The sequence below is a fragment of the Bombus terrestris genome, chromosome 3 (assembly GCF_910591885.1).
Source record: "Bombus terrestris chromosome 3, iyBomTerr1.2, whole genome shotgun sequence".
NCBI classification, from domain to species: domain Eukaryota; kingdom Metazoa; phylum Arthropoda; class Insecta; order Hymenoptera; family Apidae; genus Bombus; species Bombus terrestris.
Window position 1 is genome coordinate 6,169,352 of NC_063271.1, and position 22,100 is coordinate 6,191,451.

General features: G+C 36.8%; 3 protein-coding genes across 3 annotated transcripts; all 3 read right to left on the reverse strand.

Annotated features, from left to right (window-relative positions):
• Positions 1 to 8,459: 8,459 nt before the first annotated feature.
• LOC100648159 (protein obstructor-E) lies at positions 8,460 to 11,492 on the reverse strand. Its single transcript, XM_003394123.4, has 5 exons — positions 11,295 to 11,492; positions 9,581 to 9,775; positions 9,133 to 9,317; positions 8,744 to 8,976; positions 8,460 to 8,632 (listed from the first exon to the last, which is right to left on the reverse strand). The coding sequence occupies exons 1-5, from the start codon at positions 11,341 to 11,343 to the stop codon at positions 8,596 to 8,598; spliced, it is 699 nt and encodes a 232-aa protein (XP_003394171.1). The 5' UTR covers positions 11,344 to 11,492; the 3' UTR covers positions 8,460 to 8,595.
• Positions 11,493 to 12,805: 1,313 nt separating this feature from the next.
• Positions 12,806 to 16,018, reverse strand: LOC100648048 (protein obstructor-E). The gene is made up of 4 exons (XM_003394122.4): positions 15,883 to 16,018; positions 13,615 to 13,938; positions 13,147 to 13,543; positions 12,806 to 13,010 (listed from the first exon to the last, which is right to left on the reverse strand). The coding sequence occupies exons 1-4, from the start codon at positions 15,917 to 15,919 to the stop codon at positions 12,890 to 12,892; spliced, it is 879 nt and encodes a 292-aa protein (XP_003394170.1). The 5' UTR covers positions 15,920 to 16,018; the 3' UTR covers positions 12,806 to 12,889.
• A 156-nt stretch (positions 16,019 to 16,174) lies between these two features.
• Positions 16,175 to 21,609, reverse strand: LOC100643682 (sodium/potassium-transporting ATPase subunit alpha-like). Its single transcript, XM_048414726.1, has 9 exons — positions 21,307 to 21,609; positions 20,586 to 20,898; positions 19,923 to 20,051; positions 19,405 to 19,811; positions 18,808 to 19,077; positions 18,424 to 18,738; positions 17,735 to 18,152; positions 17,105 to 17,393; positions 16,175 to 16,999 (listed from the first exon to the last, which is right to left on the reverse strand). Exons 1-9 carry the CDS (start codon positions 21,607 to 21,609, stop codon positions 16,429 to 16,431), a joined length of 3,015 nt encoding a protein of 1,004 aa, XP_048270683.1. The 3' UTR covers positions 16,175 to 16,428.
• Between the last annotated feature and the right edge of the window lie 491 nt (positions 21,610 to 22,100).

Here is a 22,100-nt window from a genome sequence, read left to right on the forward strand (position 1 = left end):
ATACTAATCGAATCATTTGACCCTGTTTGGTTATCATTTTACCTAATCATTAATCTATTTTCTATACAATTCGTAATACGTCGTCCGTTATTCTGTTACGTATTGTTTACTTCCAGGACTCGCAAAGTACGGCAAAATAGTTGCAATTGCTAGCCAAAGAGGCAACAAATAAAGCGATGATTTATCTTATTATTTACGATACTTCGTTATTCTTTCCGCTTACCGCGTTACTTTTGCAGGTAGCCCCGAAATTCGATTTTCTCTTTCCGCCAACATACCCCCTGACACTTTAACTGTTCGTTCTATCTAGTCGGTACTCTATCTCTGTTTTTCCACGATCGCTTCGCGGGTACACGATTAACCCAATAGCACCGAAAGAACGATAGAACAATCAGCAATAAATATAAAAAGAACGATATAACGTGTTTGGCGACAATTCGTTTTCCACTATTTCGCACGACACGATACCACGTTCGTTGTCGTCTAGTAATTTCTGCGGAACGTATACACAGTATATACAGGATTCTGTGCACCAGAAATCGAAACAGCCGCTACAAATGTTAGCGGCGAAACATTAATGAAAGTCGCATCTAAGCAACTGAAACCTGATACACTGTTCTCATTAGCATTGTACATTGGAATATAGAATGTATTAGCCCCAATAGCGGGCACAATTGAAAATTCATCGAATGAAAGTAATAAATGCCAATATGCGTCTACTTATATAAATGCAGACATCGACAACATGCGTATGTCGATAGAGATCGAACGTGTCGGTTTTACCGAGGATTCATTTTTTGACTGAATATTATACATTATAAAATTGTTTGTAATAACGCCCGAAATAGAACGTTCATTTAAAAACATGTAAATAGAAACGGAGAGACGAAATACCTGTAACTGAATATTAATATTTTTACGTACTTTCTCGTCGCTGTTGCAAGACAAGGTCATTTTAAATGTAATTAAATACGTGGAAAAAAGTAAACTAAAATTTATTTAATTAACGTAACATTGTCTAGGAAAAGTCGCGGAAATATTATATTTGAAATTCCGAATAAAATATGTTTCGAGAGTTAAATTTTAATTCCATATCTATCAGAATTATAGAGTTTTCGCGGTTAAGTGGTATTTGAAAATTGTTCAGCGTAGAAATTGTATTTCATTATGGAACACCTTTGACGATCAAAGGTATTTTGTAACCTTTGATAATAATCCGAAACGTAATATATAAGGGGAAAAAAAAGGATCACGAGAGAAGTGTTAAGGAAAGGCAAGGAAAACTAATTTGCCTTTACTGGAAATGATTGCATCCGTAGCAGTTGAGTACCGGTGTTTGCTCTCAAGAGATTAAGAGTTACCTACACGGATACTCTGTACTCGCGCGTATATTGGTCTGTCTGCGTGTCCCCATCGGGACACCCGAAAGAAAAGGAAACATCAGACCCACACAAAACAAAAAGGAAGAAGTTTCAGGCAGAATGCACCCGGCACGTGTTACATTACATGCAACCATGCGATTGCTTCTCCATTCTAGTTGAACTCGTACTCGAATCCATGGACAAACATCCTCCGACAATCTTGCTGAACGAAAAGGCGTTTCCATCGGGATCCCTTTTCTTATTTACAGTAAGAGACGATTTCTCTCTGAAGTCTTCTTGCTCCGACATGTTGCTTACCTCGTGTAGGATTTATATTTTACGTTAAGAAAGTTCATGGAACTTAATCCCAATTTAATTAAAGGAAAGTTAATCCTTATAAGTTGTAAGAGATAATCGAGAGAGAATCGAAAATTGAAAATCTGAGTGGAACGGGATGAAACCTTAACTGAAATATTTATCATCTTCGATCCAATCAACTTACATTCGCGAAAGTTTTAGAACTTCATTGAACATGCTCTTCTACAATGATATATCACAGAGTGGTGACTGAAAGAGATTCGATAAAGTAGAGCTACATCGGTTCTTTTGAAAGTTACCTTTTGTTCTCAGATAGGAAACTTTCAACTTACTTATACATACGGATGGTAAACCTTTCGAAGGCTCCAGCACGACAAAATCATAATTTTATTCGCGGTAGACAACGTGTCAAGCGAATATTCGACGACATTTGACTAAACCCTGGAAAGAAGCAGAAAGCAGGAACAATAAGTTGTTTAATCTTTGTAACATTCGACTGCGAAGCCGGTAAAAATAAACATAAAATCCAGTATCGTATAGAGAACAAACATCGATTGACAAAATGGCGTCGGCAGGATTAATCTACTATTTTACAATAAAAAGTGTTTTAAAAAGATTGAACGCCAGGAAGGTTATTCTTTAAATTCAAACCATGCCTCACCGAAATATCTCGACTAGACCAACCATCAGATATCGCGAGTTCTTCTATCGCGAGATTGAAACGGTAACCTAACTCCTCTTCGCCCCCCCCCTCCCTCAACCGGATGACACACTAAGATGCTCTACCTAGACGTAAGAACGCAAGAGAACCTGATGAACTTCCAGCAGAACTTTCCCTCCTTATAGAATATAGAAGATAATGTGTCCTACCTTGTCTTCATCCTCCGCTATTCTGTCGGCTCTCCAAAGATCCTCCTTGGACACTACACTCTGACATGAAATAACGTCCACCACGACACATATGACAACGGGATCACGTAAGTGCGAACATGGAATTCTCTGGAATATCTCACTCGCGGGCGACACCTTGTACGACGGAAGTAAATACACTGAGCAATATTACGCGCAACAAGAATTCGTAGACGGGGAAACGACAAGGTTATTCGGTCCGTCCCGTCGCGAAATACATTTCTTATTCGACCGAAACAACACATGACACGAAACGACCTCCACAGTGCGCGATCGCGATACACACACGGAAAAACTTCGTCAGCTCGCGCCATGTCGCTTCATCGATCGTACTATCAATTATCGATATGTATCGCGGGCTCTGTCGAAAGGGAGACCTATGCGTGCGCATTTCAGTGCGCATCTCGACCGCGCAACCGGGCTATCGGCGGTTTTAATTGAATTTCTATGGGCGATCTTGATCATGTTTGCGCCTCGATACTTCTCCTTTTGTGTCGCAATATCACATCTTACATTTAAATGCGTCAAGAGTCTTTAATAAAACAGAATCATCGATAAGGTGTTGGTTACCTCAATCGAATAAATGAAATATCTGAATATAAAAACAAAATTGGTCGTTATTCCTCTCATTATGAGTTCTCTTGATTTCGTTCCTGTTCCAGTTTCTAGGTTCTTCATTCTCCATTTCTTCGTCGCTACGCAGTGGCGAAGTTGGACGGAACTCGTTATCGGATAGAACGGCCGATTACCGCCTCGTCTCGAGTTCGTCCTCGACTTTTAACGCGATTATACGTTGCTGAAACGCTAAATTGCACAGCGCAACGAGAGTTAACGCCTACGAAAACTGCAAATTCGTACAACGTACCTATGAACAGATAAACGAGCTTACGAAAGATAAAAATGTATTAGGTGCATGCTGGATGTCGTTTCCTGAAATAAAATTTTAACCACGCTAGTCTTGGATTATAAAAAATGCTAACGAATAAATTCTGTGAACAGTCGCCAAATGATAGCCGTTATTTACAACTGGAATTCTATGTAATTGAATAAAAACTTTGAATAAAAGTCTATACACCATTTTGTTCAAAGTTTAATTAAAGTGTGGATTCTACAATCCTAGTCAATCGCCTTAATACAGATAGATAGCGAGTATTTCGTTAGAGGGCGATGTAACGATGAACACAAGAAGCACGTTAAAAGCTTGAAACTTATGGGGCAACCTAAAAACCATTTTTTTATAAAATGTACTAAATGTACCTTAAACCCTTATTCGAGGTTTCCATTCAATTGTCTACTCAGAAAAATTGGAAAGGAACGAACTTTCGCAATAATTTAGTAATATCGCGACAACTTCCGTTCGAATAAAAAATTCTGTTAATATCGGAAAACAATCGTTAAACGTTACGCACGACATTTAATCGATAAAATCACTTAACGGAACAAAGATCTGCACCGCTAAAAAATTCTTGTGTGGAAGGTAACAGACGGTACGTGGTGGCATTTGTATCGAAACGTATATTGATGGAAACATGTTACTAGCTGTTCGAAAGCGAAATAGCAAGAGCTCAAGGAATCAATCGAGCCTGAATATTTGAAGCATTCAGAATCTGTAAATAGTCAAAATTGCACTAGCTGTTCAAATAAACTATCTTCTCCAAAACCATTCAAGCAACACCCGATTCCCTAAGCGTCTAACATCGTAAAAATGCGCATACCTTGGATAAATTTACTGCAACGCTGATGCTATAAACTTTGGATTACGCTCGCTTTTCGGGAAAATCTGCTCTTCCGAAAATTCACCGACACGCTCAAACCGAACGTAATAGCTGTGAGTTATGAGACCACTCCGAAGCAGTGGCTTAAAGTTAAAAATAAATTTAACTTCAACTAAAATGAAATTTTTGTCAACTAAAAAGAATAGAAAAGGAGAGAGATAGAGAGAGGATATAACTTGTAAATTATCCACTAACCGCTGGTTATCTTTAAAGATATTGTAGTCTAAAATTCACGGCCAGCCATAAAAATCTGTGCTTGCGGTACCGCGCGATTGTCCAATACTGTTAGTTGAAAATTATATGTAAGTAGTCAAATGCAACAATTACAATATGAACACCTCGGATGTTAACATTATTATAGAACTTGTCTCATCGTCCACCTTCGTGATATCATTCAAATTGTCCAATCTGCAGAGATTCTATTTTAAATTCTATCCAAATCCTATGCGACAACCCCTTTAAACTTTCCTCTACATCGACAGACGGATACAAGTAAAACTAATTGTTTCCGTATTGTCTTGAAATTACGTTCAGGATAATAAACGCTCCCAAATTTTCATCGAGTATCATTCAGGATTCTGGAACGCAGAATAATTTACATCAACCATAGACATTCTACCGGGATAAGAGTATACTACCTACAATATTGCAAACTGGAATGTCTGATGGCGTTGCGTTGTTTCGTAATTCGCGCATAAAAGTAACAGCAGCCGTTACAGTACAAACAACATCGTAGAACATTCTACCGGTATATTGTCTTTTGCCTAAGCAGCATAACGCTAAACGCTCGATTATCATAACAATTGTTCCCGTACCGCGATACCGTAATTTATGGAAGCAAAAAGCGAATCACGATTATTAGCAGGCTAAAAGAGCCGCGCGACAATCCGGGGTTGTGCTATTTTAAATGAGCTTGCTCTTGATTTCTCGCATAATCGAGCAGAAAAGAGAGAGAGAGGAAAAAGGATCGAACTACACTTCGTTTCGCTAAAAATGTAATGAAGCTACTCGGAGGCTACGATAAAAATTTAAATACGAAGAGAAAAGTGTGTAAGAGTGAGCCAGATTAGTGATCACTCTGGCACTTTATCTCGTAAAAGGGGAGAAGGAAAATTGACGAAGGAAAAGAGAAGTTTACGAAGAACCGGAAAGGTTGAACCAATCGCTCACCTGTTCTAGCAATCGCACACCTGTAAACGTAGCCACTACTGCTAAACCAATCGTCTCGTACGAATCGTTGTTTGGCCAGTTTACGAGCCCTTGCACTCCACGGGTATCGATTACCGATCGCCTCGGCTACCGTTTTCTTCTAATTCTAAAAAATGGACCAGAGACTTTCCGCAAGCTCCAGTGAAAGGTCTGAACTCGTGTGAGAGAATCCTTGATACTGAGAAGAGAATCAACTTTTCGAAAGAATACTCCAGAACTTTCTCGCTCGAAATTCTCGAAAGGTAGGTCGATTTGGCTCAGTTACTCCATAATTACCCAATCTGCCGTATTCTTTTACGAACTAGCTAACGATGAACAGAAATTATCGGCTTTTAAAATGTTTGAACATTTCTGTACGCTCTTTTCTGTCTCGTCTTTTCAAAAATTTTTCAATCCATAAAAAGATAATATTTCTCGCCTTTGAATTCGATCGGACAACGATAAAATGGATCATAAAGAGATCTTCAACTTTTATAGCTAAAATGTATCCTATATCTACTAGTACTCGAAACCATATACCGATGATAAAGAACCTTTGAAAACCTCTGGTTGTAAAAATCGACATAGAATAATGTAACTTTTACAACCGTTTTACTTTTAGCTATCTTGGCCGACAGAGCCAGGATTCTGCGTGTCTAGATCCTACCGCAATCTTGAAGTAGTAGGAATAGTAGGAATAAAATCCTTTGGGTGATAGAAAAATATATTACTCGCGAGAGAAGCTATATAAGAATACTGTATAAGAAATACGGAATTTAATACTTTTGTAAAAAGATTAATTTTATATCGCAAGAAAAGCGATGATTATAAAAGCTACTTCTAATCATTTTAATGCTAATTTTCATCGTGCATTAGAATAATTAGGAGATGAAACAAATATTTTATCGAGTAATAACTTCTGTCAAATGATAACTATATTTGAATTATTTGAGAAGTTGTATCGTATATTGTTTTGATATTATTCAGCCAATTCATAGAAGATTGAAAGAAAATCTAAGGAGCACGGTCCTGAACAACGTAATGAAAACCAAAGGAAACCTTTATCCGACCATTTGAACGCCAATTTGCATATTCTATTGACCGTCCCGAGCTTCGCTAGTTCTGTTATTGGTGTAACTTTACCTTTCAAAGTGCTCCTAATATTACACCCCAGCTATTCGACCAACTTCTCCCTAGTCTCTTGAACGTTATACCAATAGGTGGTACGAATGTCCCTCTGCGAGTTAACGTATGCTTACATACACACCTTTGAATCTAGTGTTCTTTACAATACTATTCGACCTCGATTATTGGAATACCATTTAACCGAATATTTAATTATTCCAACACTGTTTAATCAACAAACGTTATCGAAACATTACCAATTAGTTATGCAATTAATTTTAATCGTTGGATTATAGTAACGAAAAATAATCCGTCGGCAATGTTTAAAAAACGATCAAAATGCCCCTGAAATTAGGCAAACTCTCTCTACACGAACGAATATACAGCAGCTCAAGCATTGGGGTACGCAGTGATTCTCAAACAGGCACAAGTCCCAGAGAAAAATGATCATTTAGACTGCACAGTTAATCAAACATTTTTCGTACTATCAAACAATCAGGTATTTATAAAAGCACTTGCTTTTCTTTGCTTTCCACCTTGTATTTTGCACTATATTATATTAAAAACGTAAGATATAGCATTAGTATTACAAAAGTATACATCATTATATAGTCAAGAAGCAATTCTACTAAAGAGAAATTGTGTATCCTTGACCGGAAAAAATTTACAAACTGTAACATCGATTACAAGTATTTCGAAGTATTATTAAGTCAGCAGGAATTTTTATAATTATTGGAGAACTGGTAATTTACTTATGGTTTTCCAATGAGTAACTTGATCGCGATTAAATTTTAACCGTTGCAGCGCAGAGAGTTTCTGCTTCCCTTTCTCTGTACATGGCACTTTAAGGTACTGTTACAATCAAGCCAGATTCAGCTGATCCTTGCTGTACGCAAGAAATTTCAGCTTAGATTGAATCGCGTATAAATGAATGCTGTGCAATTACACAAACACAATGTAATCAGCGGACAGTTCGGAAAGTTTAGATTGGTCATAGCTATCTCTCTGCTTATGATTATTACGAGCATCTCTTACTTGATAAGTTAGAGAAATATCAAACTATATCGTCTTGTGATTTTCAACACCTTGTAAGAAACGAATTTGTCAAATTTTAAATCAATATTTGTCAAATGTATGCCTATTTTGATGGAATTTTAGTCTCGTTCATCTTTTATTTATCTTTTACGTTATACTTGATTCATATTCTATCTCAAACATTAAGAGAAAATCAATTACTGAATTGTATATTACAAATAGCTCATTTTTATGCAAATTTATATTTTTATCGACACCGATCAAAAAATTATAACGCAAATAGAAATTTACTTTACTTACTAAAAATTATATGAATTGCTTATAACAAGTACTTTACTTTGAATGCTTTACGTATTTTTGTATATTATATGCATTTTGTCCGCTTTTGCGTCTTTAAATTTCACATAAATACATAAAAGTTCACAGCCTAGTTATCATATATGCCTAGTAAAAAGTACATTAACACGAAAGTCGTCCGTCAATGAATTCAAGAACAAAAAGCAATAAAATGTCCAGGAGAAAGTTACCGTCGACACGCTTCGTTGGTTACGAAAGAAAACTCAAAGACACTTCGTACATATTTCAAGAAATAGAATCTGCGCAGGCACGCTCCCTTCTAATATTTTTCATAGGAAATTTTAATAACGACACAGATTCGCTATTAAGCAACTCGTTATATCGATTCGTTGATACCATAAATGAGTTGGGATAAGCGATAAAAGAAAATACAAAAAAAAAATAAGATGAATAAGATAAAATAGAATTTATTATTTATGAACATTCAAATGTCTAAACACACACATTATTACACACTAAACGAGGATGACGTGATTTAAAGATGATATCGAGATCCCGATGCGGGACATATGAGTTTAGAAAATATTTTATGGTTTCTTGTCATCATCCTTGTACCAATCCTCACTGTAAAATGGTATAATTGTTTAATTAATCTTGCTTTCTGATCGTTAAAATATTTTACTACTGTATTTACGCATATTTTTTAAAAAATTATTATTACTAAATCATACGTACCAGCCGGGAACATTTTCAGGTGCGTCGCATCTTTGCTGTTCCTCGTTATAAACAGTTCCGTCGCTACAACCTTGTTCACGTGGTGTTACTCCGTTCAGACAGACATAAAACTTCTGACAGTCATCTGGATGAGCAAATTTAGGATGATCGACAACCATTCCTCTAGTATCCACCTGACTTTCTTTCGGACATTCGAAACCGTCTTTCAACTTCTTGTCTACTACTCCACATCCCTGTAGAGATGAAATTTAACATTACATGTAGAATACGTCGTTGCGAAATATATTAATTTTCATTTACTACGTGTACTATCAAGTTGCGATATTCTCAACATCAAGACCAGAAGAAAAAATATATGTTATACATGTAAAATATAGAATAACGTTTACCTCTCGTCCAGCGCTGTCAGGCCATACACACGTGCCGCTATATTCGTCGAAATGCAATCCAGTGGTACAGGTAATTTCGATCGCTTCGCCATCGATGCAATTGTAGAAGATGTTACAAACAGATGGGTCTGGATGAGCAAAGAAACCATTCCTTCGTGGACACTTCTTGGTCGGTTGAGGTGGTTCTGTAAATATAAAAAAAATATAACGAGAATTAAAAGCACTTTCATTACTTGTCGTCATAGTATCCTGTATGTCAAGGACATCAACCGCAAAAGCCAATGACACGCGTAACATGTCGTACTTGGACAGTTCAATTTTATTCCGACGAGTGTGTTTCCAACACTTGATACAAGCATTTGTTACAAAAATATGGAAAATAATCAAATTCTCAAGGACTAGATTTTATTTAATATCATTCAACGAATACAATTTATGATGATCTTACGTAGTTCCAGACGATCTCCACAATCAACGTTGAATACGTGATCGCATTTGTTCACTTTACGATTGAGAGGATCGAAAACCAATCCATCTGGACAAACCTTCTCCGTGGCGACGCCATCGATGCATTCGTAGTATTTGTCGCACTGCTTTGAATCCTCATACTGGCCGTCTTTGCTCGGGCAGTTGAATGCACCGTCTATAACAAGTTTCACATAAATGAAAGTTTACTCTCTTTATATATATGTATATATGAGGTAATGAAATTTTCTCCAGTTCTTTTCACGTGTAACGTTTATTTGAGAAACAACCATTTGTTAGTCATTTATGCATATATTCGCAAATTTTCAGCGCCGAGGTTGGAATATTTTTCAGTTTTTCTTGACAGTGGAATTTTTACTACAGTGAAAATAAAGTTTAATCCCACATTATTCGATCGAATAATAATCTAAATGGAATATTTTATCACGCGATACGACTGGGAATTCACGTAGGTGAAAATGTCGATGAAAATCCTCAAGTGAAAATAAAGTTTAGTTTTAGATTATTTTTGTTAGATAATCGATTAATATTCGCGGCTATTAAAAATCACATAGTGGAGCGATAAATCAAAGAATAATCTAAATGGAATATTTTATCAGACGACAGGGCTGGGAATTCACGTAGGTGAAAATGTCGATGGAGTAGCATTCTCGGGGGACTCGTTTTCACTTTGTAAAAATCTGGAATACAAAGAGAGAAAGAAACTGGAACAAATTTCTTAAATTTCTCCACGTTACTTGCGGCATTTACTTTGTAAGATATACCGGAAATCAATGCCACGCTTCAAGAGGCATATAAAGTAGCTTGGCGAGAAGTGCTGTAGCATACGCGAGTTAGTCGAACCAGCCTAACTTCTCTTTCTGTCCCATGAATCTTAAATTCGATCGGCATTATTTTATTTCTTTACGTAATTTATCGGTTTTACATATGTATAGAGACGATAACCACTGCAGATACTTATGCAACTCAGCGAGCAACAGATCTGACATTTACGCTTTAGAAAGTTTAGTTCGACTGTCTTTTACGCGCTCTCCAGGCGAAATGAATACCTTTGGAACGTACTAGAGACACGAATAATTTTTCTCCTCAGGATGGGCGACGAGTTTCAGACGTTTAAATAGTTATGAAATTTTACCGGTTTTACGCGATGATTACGATACCGGAAATTCAGTAGTATTTTAGAAGCTGCGGCAAACCGTGCCGAGAAATTAAGAGAAAGTCTGAGATCTGTTTCAGTGAAACCATTCTTTTCCTTCTCGGTAATTAGCATGTACTCTTTTTGCTTCTGGTTGAAAACGTGCAAAATAAATTCGAGAAATTCCATGTTTGCTTGAACTGCTTTTTGCGATGTTAATTTATAATTTAGAGATATACAATTAAAAAATATTAATTTCTTCCATTGGTATAAATAAACCATATAATATCGTATTTGGTATAAAAACGACAAACTCGAACGAAAGTATTTTTATTATTACGATTAATAAAGGTACCTACCACTATTATTCAAAATACAGAATCTCAATACTTAATTTAAATATTTGCGTAATTAATCGTCAAATATGATATTCTTTAATATATACTTTAATAGCGAAGGCAAAATATTTTCGTATAGTTTCATTGTTTTAAGTATGTCCTTTCAAATTTCGCATAGAAAATTATTAAAATACGATACTTACGTGTTACGGCAATCACAGCCAATATCGTTACAAAAGATTCTCTAATCATATTTATCCTTTATTTTTTCGACTTTGATGGAAGCCAATCACGCGATCTAGCAAAGATTATTCCAAACACTGGTCACTAAAGTATGGTAATCTGTATTTTTTGGCCTTCCTTCGAAATGGTGTCTCCGTCGCGAAACACTGCAGCTCTTCGGCAACTCACCACGGTGTATACCCTGTTAGTCCCCACTACGTGCAATACTTCGTCCCCACTTTCGTTTCGTTTTCATAGATGGATAACCGTCTAGAATCAAGATTGATCGGAGGGACCACGCGCTTTTACCCTTCTTTCCCTCTTCCAGATACCGTCACCGCTGTTCATCTTCTTCCTCTCTTCTGTGCCGTACTCTCACTTCGACGTCCTTCGCCAACGTTTGCGGAAAAATTAAAATTACAGCGATCTTTACAAATGATCATCGCGTTCCTGGAATGTTTCGAAATCCATGTAACTATAATGCTATCGGTAGTTTGCTTTTCGTAAACTTTGATTCGCTCTTACTATAGCTGGTTCGAGTAATTTAAAATAAATCTATACATATATGTATTATGTTATAAATTTAGGTGGATGGTAAGCGAACATTGAATCTTGTTAGACAATGTTTGATCTTATTATATCATTCGATTTACGATGTTAATTTCCTCTTCAGGAGATCGGTTACGCTAAATCTTTCACTCTCTCCTCTTATGTTTCTTGCCTCTTTCGCACCATTTCTTTCACCGATGTACTACGTGTTTTACCTAATTGATAATTCTGGTCGTCTTCTACGTCTTGTCGATCTCAGTATGTAAATTACCAAAACTAGTTTTGTAAAATATCGTAGTATAAAATAATTGTTGTTTATTAGTGTAATTTGAAAGTAACGATAATCTTATAGGTGGAATAAGATAGTTTAACATGCTACTAACATTGTTCCAAAGTGTTACATAAAATTTCTTCGAATCGATTATTGCGAAAGCGACACTAAATTTAATTTATCACGAAAGCATCACACGTTGACACACTGATCGATCGAACAGATTTCGGAAACGTTTGCCGTGAAATGCGAAGAACTTTCAGACGATCACTTTCACTGCTCACGGAAATTTACACGCGATTTGAATTCACTAAAGAAAAAGTGACAATACTCACGCCGATAAATACGAATAACTTGGAAGACTAAATTGTTTGTAAAAAGTATCGTAAAATTTCTGATACGTACTCGATAATAAAGAATCTAATAAATGTACTCTGACATAATTATATACGATGATTTTATACAAAATCTCAAACAAAGCACCAGGAACCGTATTTCTATGATGCTATCGAGAAGTTTCAACGAATACAAATAAAAGTAAAAACTTTCACTCTCGAGTTCGTGTGACAATTTCGTTATATACGTACGAGTATATGTTAACAGTAACAGAATTATGCAATTGTATGTATGGTAATTAGAAAATAATTTCGTTCGCATGTTATAAAAAAGAGAGACGTATTAAAAGTGTTTTATTTTCCATGAAATATTTAATAAGTCAGTGAACATTAAAATCTACAGATGAACTTAATCTTAAATCTACGTCGGTGGTTTGGCGCCTTTTCTCCTGCTATGTCCACCAGAAGGTTTTGGTTTCGGTGGTGGATTTTCCAAAGCGTCCAATTCCTCGTCGGTCAATTGACCTTTGTACCAGTCTTTGCTAAAATTTCGTAGAAACATCTACTTATTATCTTCGTCAGAAAGTAAAACACGAAACGAATACCGAATTTTTGTCAATTATTATTTATCCCCGGCAATAATCCACACTGAACGTGGTTTATCTTACTCGAACTTACCATTCGGGTATCTTCCTCGCCCAATCACATTTTCCAGTGCGTTCGTCGAAAGCTTGACCCAATTTACAACCGCTCCTCCTAGGTATCTCTCCATTCACGCACACGTAAAAATATTGACAATCCTCCGTGTCAGGATATCGAGGGTGCGTAGCGGCAACAGAGTCGTCTACTTTTGGGCATGTGAAATTAAATAATTCCCTGGAACCGCAGCCTTTTTTCTGCGCCTCGTCGGGCCAATTGCAAATACCCGTTTTCTCGGAGAAGACCAGACCCTCTGGACATGTGATCATATTATACTTTCCTTCCACACAGTAGTAGAACGTATTGCATATTCTAGGATCTTCGTGAGCGAAATAGCCGTGCATTCTTGGGCAATGTGGGGAGGGTTGTGGTTTCTCTGTAATTGAATTTATTTACGGTTAGCAGGGAAATAATTTAGAGCACGTTGTAATACAATTCGATACTCACGTAATTTTGGCCTCTTGCTGCAATCGATTCCGAATGGCAGGTCGCATTTTTCGTGTTGAGGGCTAAAGTCGTTGAACACAAGACCATCGGGACATAGTTTCTCGATGACTTTGCCATCCCGGCAGTCGTAATATTTGTCGCATTGTTCCGCATCAGGAAAATAACCGTTAGGTTCGGGACATTGATCCGAAAGTTCTTCTTCGTCCTCCTCGTACTCTTCCTCGTCTGCCGTAGGTTGCTGTTTCTTCTGCAACGCTGGCAAAGCCACTTTCCTACGATTCTGCTCGAGTGCCTCTTGCTTCCTCGTTAAAGCGGTGACAACACCTAAAAAATGTCCGATTGTTACGATATTTACGAATGTTTCTTTCTTAACGCGTTAGCAAAATCCTTGGCTGCAATTTATTCAACGTTATTCTTTGATATTTCCTTTCAGGAATTTCCTTACATTTTTTTTCCTACGTCTTTGCCCTGAAGAGAATGCATATTTGACCTTGGTTTAGAAATAAATTTCATTTCAACTCTTTCTATGCGAAAAGGTGAACCTATACAATGCGGATGCATTCACGTCGGTAGCCAGGAATAACGAATGAATTTGAATAAAAAATACAAAGAGTAGAAAATAAAAACGGTGAATGGCGAGAGAGGGTCGACTGGTCGGAGTGTTTTCAAGGCAAGACGCGACGTCTTGCGTCCCTGAATAAACGCCGGTTTGTACGTAAACGCCGGTCGACCTCGCGAACGGAAGAAAGCGAGAAAGTGGCTGGTCCCCGTGTGTGTCTGCTCGGCCACAACTTAAATGTCGTTTAATCGCTCAGACCTGTTAACTTTCCAACACTCTATATAGGCTTCGATACGTTTTGAAGATGATAATTTTAGCCGTGCGAGCTTAAATTTATCGCGGAACTATAGCAAACCATGTCGAGAAAATGTATCTGCCAATTAATCGCATTGATTGGATCGTATTTATGTAGAATAGGTAATTCAAAGAGATGTTCAAATAATTTCGCCATGAATTAGTTTACTTTAAAGAGATCAACGATATTAGAGAAGTCACTTTATAGAGAAAAATTGAAAATTCTAGCTGGTGGATATTTTTATTACTGAGAGGACAACTCTATTAAATATTGACTAACCACTAATTAAATTTCGACACCACGCGTCACCGTGATTATCAAAGTAATCCAAGTCGGGAATCTAAAAAGAACGAATCTGTTTCTTACTTTCCGTTGCGTCTATTTACATTACAATAATATGAAATCCTTTTTACAGAGTGGTAGAAGTCGAACCTTTGGATTGAGCTGGTTGTTGCGTCGTCAAACACAATTCAATTCATGCGTCAAACGCGACACTTTAAATATCTCGAAACGAAAAATATACGACACAGGCCACTTTCATAATCACCGGCGTACGTGTGACGCACTAGTTGCTTTCCATAGCTCCGGTGTTGCACATATGCGACGCATTCTAAAATCCGCCCGAATTATCTACTTATCATTTTCTATTATTATACGTGCATACGAATATATGTCATATTATGTAACATGTCGAAAATTGAAAACTTGGCCTGTGAACAACGACTTTTTCCTTAAACGGCGGTAGCGAAAGGATTAAATAAGATTTTCGTTCGATTTGTTGGTTAAATTGCAAATCAGCACGTGGTCTAGAGAAATGGAACTTTCTATAAGAAGCTGAAGCGAACTGATTTCTCAACAACAAACGATATTGTAAGTTGTTTCATGGATAGATAAGAATCGTGTATCTACATATGTAGGACGTACAAATCAAATTATGAATGAATCAGATCATTCAACCAATATACATGTAAATTAAGGCTACAATTTCCATATTGCGCGTCTATCTCTATACACGATCAGATGTAAATTATTAGGAATCTCAACAGAATAGAATTGATACTATAGCAAACTTATTCTAGCAACTAGTAGGAGCTATAGTAAGAGCCGAAGCAATAATTAAATCCACGTCGCTACTTTGTAAGAAGTAAAACAATACCTCGGATAAAGGTCACTAGTCAAACTGGCTGTCATTTTAACAATTATTCTCACGGTCGTCTTTCTATCTTACAGTGAAATTCCATAAAATTCATGTATTTAGCAAGTTTGAAACAATTTGTCTATAAACTATTGACTACTGCCATCGAATACGAAATATTCACGTAGCTACGTTTGCAAAACTAGAAAGTTTAAACGAGTGAAAACGCAGTTACACACTGAATAAGGATCGAAACGTTGGTTTTATAAAATTACTCACCGAGACAAATTAGGAGACACAACACCTCCGTCTTCATCCTGACGGAGGACGTGAATATTCGAAAAAAATATAGTCTTTTCGTTACGTCAGAATCAAGTCACGGTTCTTCGAACGTGAAGGAATTGATGACTAGAGACTACTGGGTCGCATCGAGAGGGTCCCAGGGCCTTATATGCATCCCCCACTTTTCCATTCACGAGGTTACAACATTCGATGACCGCGTAGAACCAAAGGAGAACCATAGCTCTTCTGCATACTCGCGTCGATCCAACACTCCGTTAAAGCTACATCGAGTTAGCCGTACATTAAACAAGATGATCGATGTTTCAAACATTTTTAGATATAAAGTGTTTAATATGATTGGAATTTCATCAACACAGAATCAAGAACTTTAATGGTCTTCTGTATCTGGCATATTCTCTTCTATTAATTGCCTTTTTTTATTTCATATCGTTTATGTTTATCATTAAATGCTTCTTTAAAGTGTTCCATCATACGATTAGAATTTATGGTAGATTGAATTATGTTATATCCATTTGCGTAGATTTAATAACAGGTTTCGCGATCCCACCATCCTGCAGGATTTCTTCTGATCCAAAGCTTTCTAAGTTCGTCGTAAACCAGAATAATCACAGCATAGGGTACACCTGGTAGCCACCACTCAAAGATCAATGGGTAAGTTCTGAGGATTTCTTTCATATAAGGGACATAACAAACGACGCAGGCCACCGTTATCTCGAAAACAATCCCAAAATTAAGTACCCAATTGTCCATGCCTTGATGAAAGAGAGAGACACGACGAGTTTTGCAGATCATCACGTCAGCAATTTGAACAATCACTATACTGACAAAGAAAGCGGTATGGCAAGTATATTCGAGTATCTTGCGCTGCTCGTACGTCCATTCTTGACCGTAACAATCTTGCAAGTCGTTTACGACGATACTGTCCCACGACGATCGTAAATCCAGTAATCTATAAGGTAGAAAACCATGTTCCGCCATAACTACGAAATATGTGACGAAACCAGCGCAAGCTTCGATTATGCCGATCTGTCCGTAAGACAGGAAAAGTAACCGATGACTGACCAGATGATCCTTTAGTGGAATTCTGGGTTTCCTACAATTTCGAATTAATTTAATTTTTAGCTTGAAAAAAATTATAACTTAAGATTGTTGATATAACAATGATAGAGATTAATTTTTGAAGCAAAACGATCGGTACCTAAGGATAATGTTGGATTCAGATTTCTCGTAAGCCAATGAAACGGCTGGCCACATGTCCGTGCCAAGATCTATGCACAATATACAAATCACGCCTACAGGCAGAGGAATGCCAAGTACAATGAATGCCAAAAAGGGTGTTATCTCTGGAATGTTACTAGCTAGAGTATAAGCGATACTCGATTTCAAGTTGTCGAATACTCTTCGTCCTTCTTCGATCCCGGCAACTATAGAGGCAAAATCGTCGTTTAATAGAATCAAGTCTGCAACTTCTTTACTCACGTCCGACCCTGTCGATGAAACACGCGTTAAAACGTATGTCACTTAAGTAACATCATCGAAGATTAATAAGATCAGATAATTAAATATTCCTGTCTCGTTGATTTCTCTTAGATTTAACCCTGCTATGTTCCCTCGGCTATTTTCGAACCAATTATACATATTTTTCTAAAGTTAACAAATATTTGTACGAGATATGAGAAAAGTCTTATTCTTATCTTTGGTTTCAATTTTATGATAAACATTTAATTGGAACATTACGAATCCGTTTTATAAGAACAGAAATTAGAAATGTAATAACTCGAGGGCCGTAGCAAGGTTAATAATTATTAAAAACGAAACAGTAAAGTACCAGCAATCCCCATAGCGATGCCAATATCGGCCTTTTTCAATGCCGGTGTGTCATTGACTCCATCACCGGTAACAGCGGTGATCAGATGAAGTCGTTGACAGCTCTCTACGATCTGAAGCTTTTGCACGGGAGATGTTCTAGCGAAAACAATCTCAGGGTATTGCCTTATGATACGGTCGAGTTCTTCCGAGTCTAAGTCTCGCAACTCCACTCCCGTCACCACGATCGAATGTTTCTTTTCATTGTGATCGTTGTGCAAAAAATCATCGGTGATGATGCCGACATACTTAGCGATTGCTCTCGCTGTATCAGGGTGATCGCCAGTTACCATGATCACCTTGATTCCGGCGCAACGACATTTGTACACTGCGTCTGGCACTGCTGGCCTCGGCGGATCCATCATTGATATTAACCCGATCTAATAATAATGTAGAATATCGACTTATTCGCATGAATTCGTGTATATTTTATTTTAATAAAGAAAAAAGTATAACACAAGAGTTATTTCAATAAATGAATTGCCATATAAAAAAAAAGGGAAATAATAACAACGAAGCAATAGCTACAAAGACCTATCGAAGAAACGAATTGTCTTTTTAATGGATATTAATCAAAACTTTAAGAAACTACGTATGCATATTTATGTGCGTGATATAATAAGCTCTTATTTCGTATAAACAGAGGATTACTAGTCTCAAGTTTTGAAGAGGAAAATTTGGAGGATCCTCTCTGAAGACGTAATTCAATGGAAAAGAAGATACAGGCAGATCGAGATCAGCAAAACCAAGTACACGTTCACCATTATTTGCTAGAATATAACAAGATTCCGTATAAGCTTTCTTGATTTCATCATCCAGTTTCCTTGTTTCGTTATCGAACGCTACGGTCGAGCATCGCTCTAGAACTCTTTCTGGTGCACCTTTTAAAAAAACAACGTATTTCTTCCCACACATATAAACGTTGGCTTGAAATTTATCCGTCGAATTAAACGGTATTTCGGACACCTAAATTAACAAAGATAGGTTCGTTACATCGATGGATGATCGAGTCCGTAAACGATCATACTTTGACACCTTTACGCAAGTTCTTCTATATGCTTCTGCACCTCCTTTCACGAGAACTTCCATACATTTTAATAAGGCAGCGTCAGAAGCATCCCCCAAAATTTTCCTTTCTCTCAACGGCGGTGCGAGCATATTTTTAGGTAAAGGCTCCCATTCAGCCCGATTACAAAGACTAGCAACCCTGGCTAAGTTATGAAATCCTGTGTTTTCAATATATTTTCTCCACGTGTCAGAAGCCATTACCTCTTGCAATTCACCGTTGTACCACATGTGTCGGACCTGAACAGTAGATAACGAAGTTAATTTCGTAATCACTAGTTTCACGATATTACAACGCGAGAACGCTGTGAAACTAAAAAAACTAAAAAAAAAAAAAAAAAAAAAAGAAAGAAAGAAAGAAAGAAAGAAAGCTGGTGCTAATATTTAAATAAGAACAGTATTCTTTTTATAATTTAGTCATTATTTCCTTTCTTTCTACTTTCTTCAAATTATCGTCTATTACATATTATACAGTCCGCCGTAATAAATCATATTCCACAGTTTGTAGAAATAGAGAAATAGAATTCTTAAACGAAGAGAATTCTACGAATGACACAGCACGCTTACGGTCATTTTATTTTGAGTGAGCGTTCCCGTTTTGTCACTGCAAATAACAGCGGTGCATCCTAATGTCTCGATAGCTTCGAGATTCTTCACCAGGCAATTTTTGCTTGCCATTCTGTTCGCTGTTAAAGTGAGGCTAACGGTCATAGTAGCTGCCAATCCCTCCGGCACGTTCGCAACTATTATACCGATTAGAAACGCTATCGAATTGATCCAAGTATAGCCCATTGCTGTGGACAAGGTAAAGAACAGCATTCCGAGGAATATAGCCCAGCACGATATTATTTTCATAAATCGATGAAGTTCGCGTGAAAGGGGCGTGGGTCTTGATGCCAATTTCGAAGTTAGTTTAGCAACTCTACCCATCACGGTATTGTCACCGCGAGCAACCACGACTCCTTTTCCGCTGCCTGTTGTACATTAACGAAGCTTAACTTTACGAAACGATACAGGAAGCCTTGAGAAACCATAGGAAATTCTTGAGAAATTAATACGCGGCAACTCGTTTCGTCATACGTTACCTTCCACTATATCAGTTGAGAAGAAAACCATATTCTTTGCCTCCATCAGATTATTCGTTGGATGAACATTGGCTGTTCTTAAAAGTGGGATAGATTCTCCGGTAATCGAAGCATTGTCGATCTTAAGACCTTAGTGGAACGTATATATTTCTTCAAAATGCTCAGGCAGTTAATGAAACCGACTTGTAATGAATTAAATATCATGAAATAACTGCGAAACGATATATATCGAATTTAATATATTTGAAACTGACGGCGTTACCTTTGAGAATAAACGAAATGATCGGACGAATAAAACAGTACCAACGCTGTAAACAGTGGCTACAAAAAGCATTGGAATACTATTGTACCACAGAGCATCGATACATCAATTAATTAGATCCCAGTATATTAAATTTTATATCATTTAGCAGTACGTTCGTGCGAGTACAATAATTTGATATTGCGAAAATTACATATATAAAACGCGATAAAAAAGAAAAGAAGAAACGTAATTTGTCGAATTTAAATAATCTAGTACGTAGACAAATATTTTACGCTTCTTTAAATTGTATTTATAACAAAATCGACAAGATATCTCGAGCGTCGACGAAGAGAAAGGCGAGGACTTTTTTGTTGGGAAATAAGAAAGTTACGGTTGCAACTGCAGCGATACGAATTTACCTTGACATTCCAGGATCCTAATGTCAGCGGGTACTCGGTCACCGGTTTCCAAAAGGACAATGTCCCCGACAACTAATTCGGCTACGGACAATACCTTTTTTTCGCCGTCCCTCAGGACCTTTGTCTTTTGCGGTAACATCTGCTGGAACGACTCTATAATTCGGGAACTCTTCGACTCTTGATAATGGCTGAACATCGCTGTAACTAAGATTAAGCCAACGAGCACGATGCCAAGTCCCAAATGTTCCTTAGAAGCTTCGCCGTAAGTGCCATACTCCAGAAGATAATTGCAAAAACATAATGCAGCACCTATCTAAACAATTTATATCTTTCGTTATACGATGTACATAGTGGCTCGCGAAAGTATTTGAGCAGAAGCTTCGTACGTAAAATTTGAAAAGGATCTGAAAATGTATTTAAAAGTTACAAGATATTTAGTTACACTTTGGAAAGATCGTCAAAATAATTGGACAGTCAATTATTCGTTACATTAATAAGCCATAATATGTAGTAGATGTGTTTAAGATTTCCGTTCATGTTACATACAGTAATTTTTCACTAAGTTTATGTTTGCGATAAATGTCTATACCATTACAGTGCTAACGAAATTTCAAAGTGTTTCACATAACGCATATAATATGTATATATGCATATAATGTTCGAATACTTTCGCGAACCACTGTATATCGTACGACATTAAAGATAAAATTCATTCTTATACCCATATCAATAAAGAAAATCCTCCGAAACATAAACGTAAGAATTTTAATAGATTAGAAATCTTTCTTGGAGGCGTCAGTTCATTTGGACCAGTTTTGTCTAAAAGATCGCATGCAACGGTTGTAGATAGGCCATGCGTCGCATTTGTCCCTAGACTTTGCAATAAATCTTCCGTTGCTCGAAGGTGAACGTCTGTTTCGATATCACGACGTAGAGATTCGAGATTGGTAACAGTACGTTGTCGTCTTCGTCTTCCAGTATATGGTAGAATTTTCCATTTACGAAACCAATTCGTTGCAAACATTATTAGATGCAAGAATCAAAAGAAAAATATATTGTTTATAAAAACGTGAAATAACCAAAATATGTACATATTTAATATCAAAATTGTATCGAGATATCGTAACACAGATTTTTTTGCAGTAACGTATGGCGCATCGATTTTACCCTGAATAAATGTTTCGATATTTTCTTGTTCATAAATGATTCGAACAAAATACTATTCTGTTTATGAAAAATTTTAATGAAATTAAAATATGTTTTGAACAAAATGTTTAGAAAGCATTTCATTAAATATAGAAAGCAAAATAGAGAAATAATTAATAATGTATCGTAGAATCATCTATTTACAATTTATGATTTCCATTGTAACATCACAAGTATTTAAATAATTTACTTTCTCCCATTGAAAAAATATTTATCATTCTTAATCGAAATACCGACTGTGTAACAAGTAAATAAGGAAACATGTTCTACTTTACCTACAGAATATGTCAGTGTCGACGAAGAGAAGAT

Bases quoted from the DNA above. Each gene is read 5' to 3' on its own strand.
- LOC100643682 (XM_048414726.1), bottom strand. From the start codon at position 21,609: ATGTTTGCAACGAATTGGTTTCGTAAATGGAAAATTCTACCATATACT. The intron at 18,739-18,807 runs GTGTCAAAGTAT...TTGTTAATTTAG, and splicing joins ATAGAAGAACTTGCGTAAAG to GTGTCCGAAATACCGTTTAA. The intron at 18,153-18,423 runs GTAATCCTCTGT...CATTATTATTAG, and splicing joins CTCTTCAAAACTTGAGACTA to ATCGGGTTAATATCAATGAT.
- LOC100648159 (XM_003394123.4), bottom strand. From the start codon at position 11,343: ATGATTAGAGAATCTTTTGTAACGATATTGGCTGTGATTGCCGTAACA. The intron at 9,776-11,294 runs GTAAGTATCGTA...AACTTGTTATAG, and splicing joins GGCTGTGATTGCCGTAACAC to ACGGTGCATTCAACTGCCCG. The intron at 9,318-9,580 runs GTAAGATCATCA...TTATATTTACAG, and splicing joins TGGAGATCGTCTGGAACTAC to AACCACCTCAACCGACCAAG.
- LOC100648048 (XM_003394122.4), bottom strand. From the start codon at position 15,919: ATGAAGACGGAGGTGTTGTGTCTCCTAATTTGTCTCG. The intron at 13,939-15,882 runs GTGAGTAATTTT...GACATTTTTTAG, and splicing joins GTGTCTCCTAATTTGTCTCG to GTGTTGTCACCGCTTTAACG. The intron at 13,544-13,614 runs GTGAGTATCGAA...ATTCAATTACAG, and splicing joins CAGCAAGAGGCCAAAATTAC to AGAAACCACAACCCTCCCCA.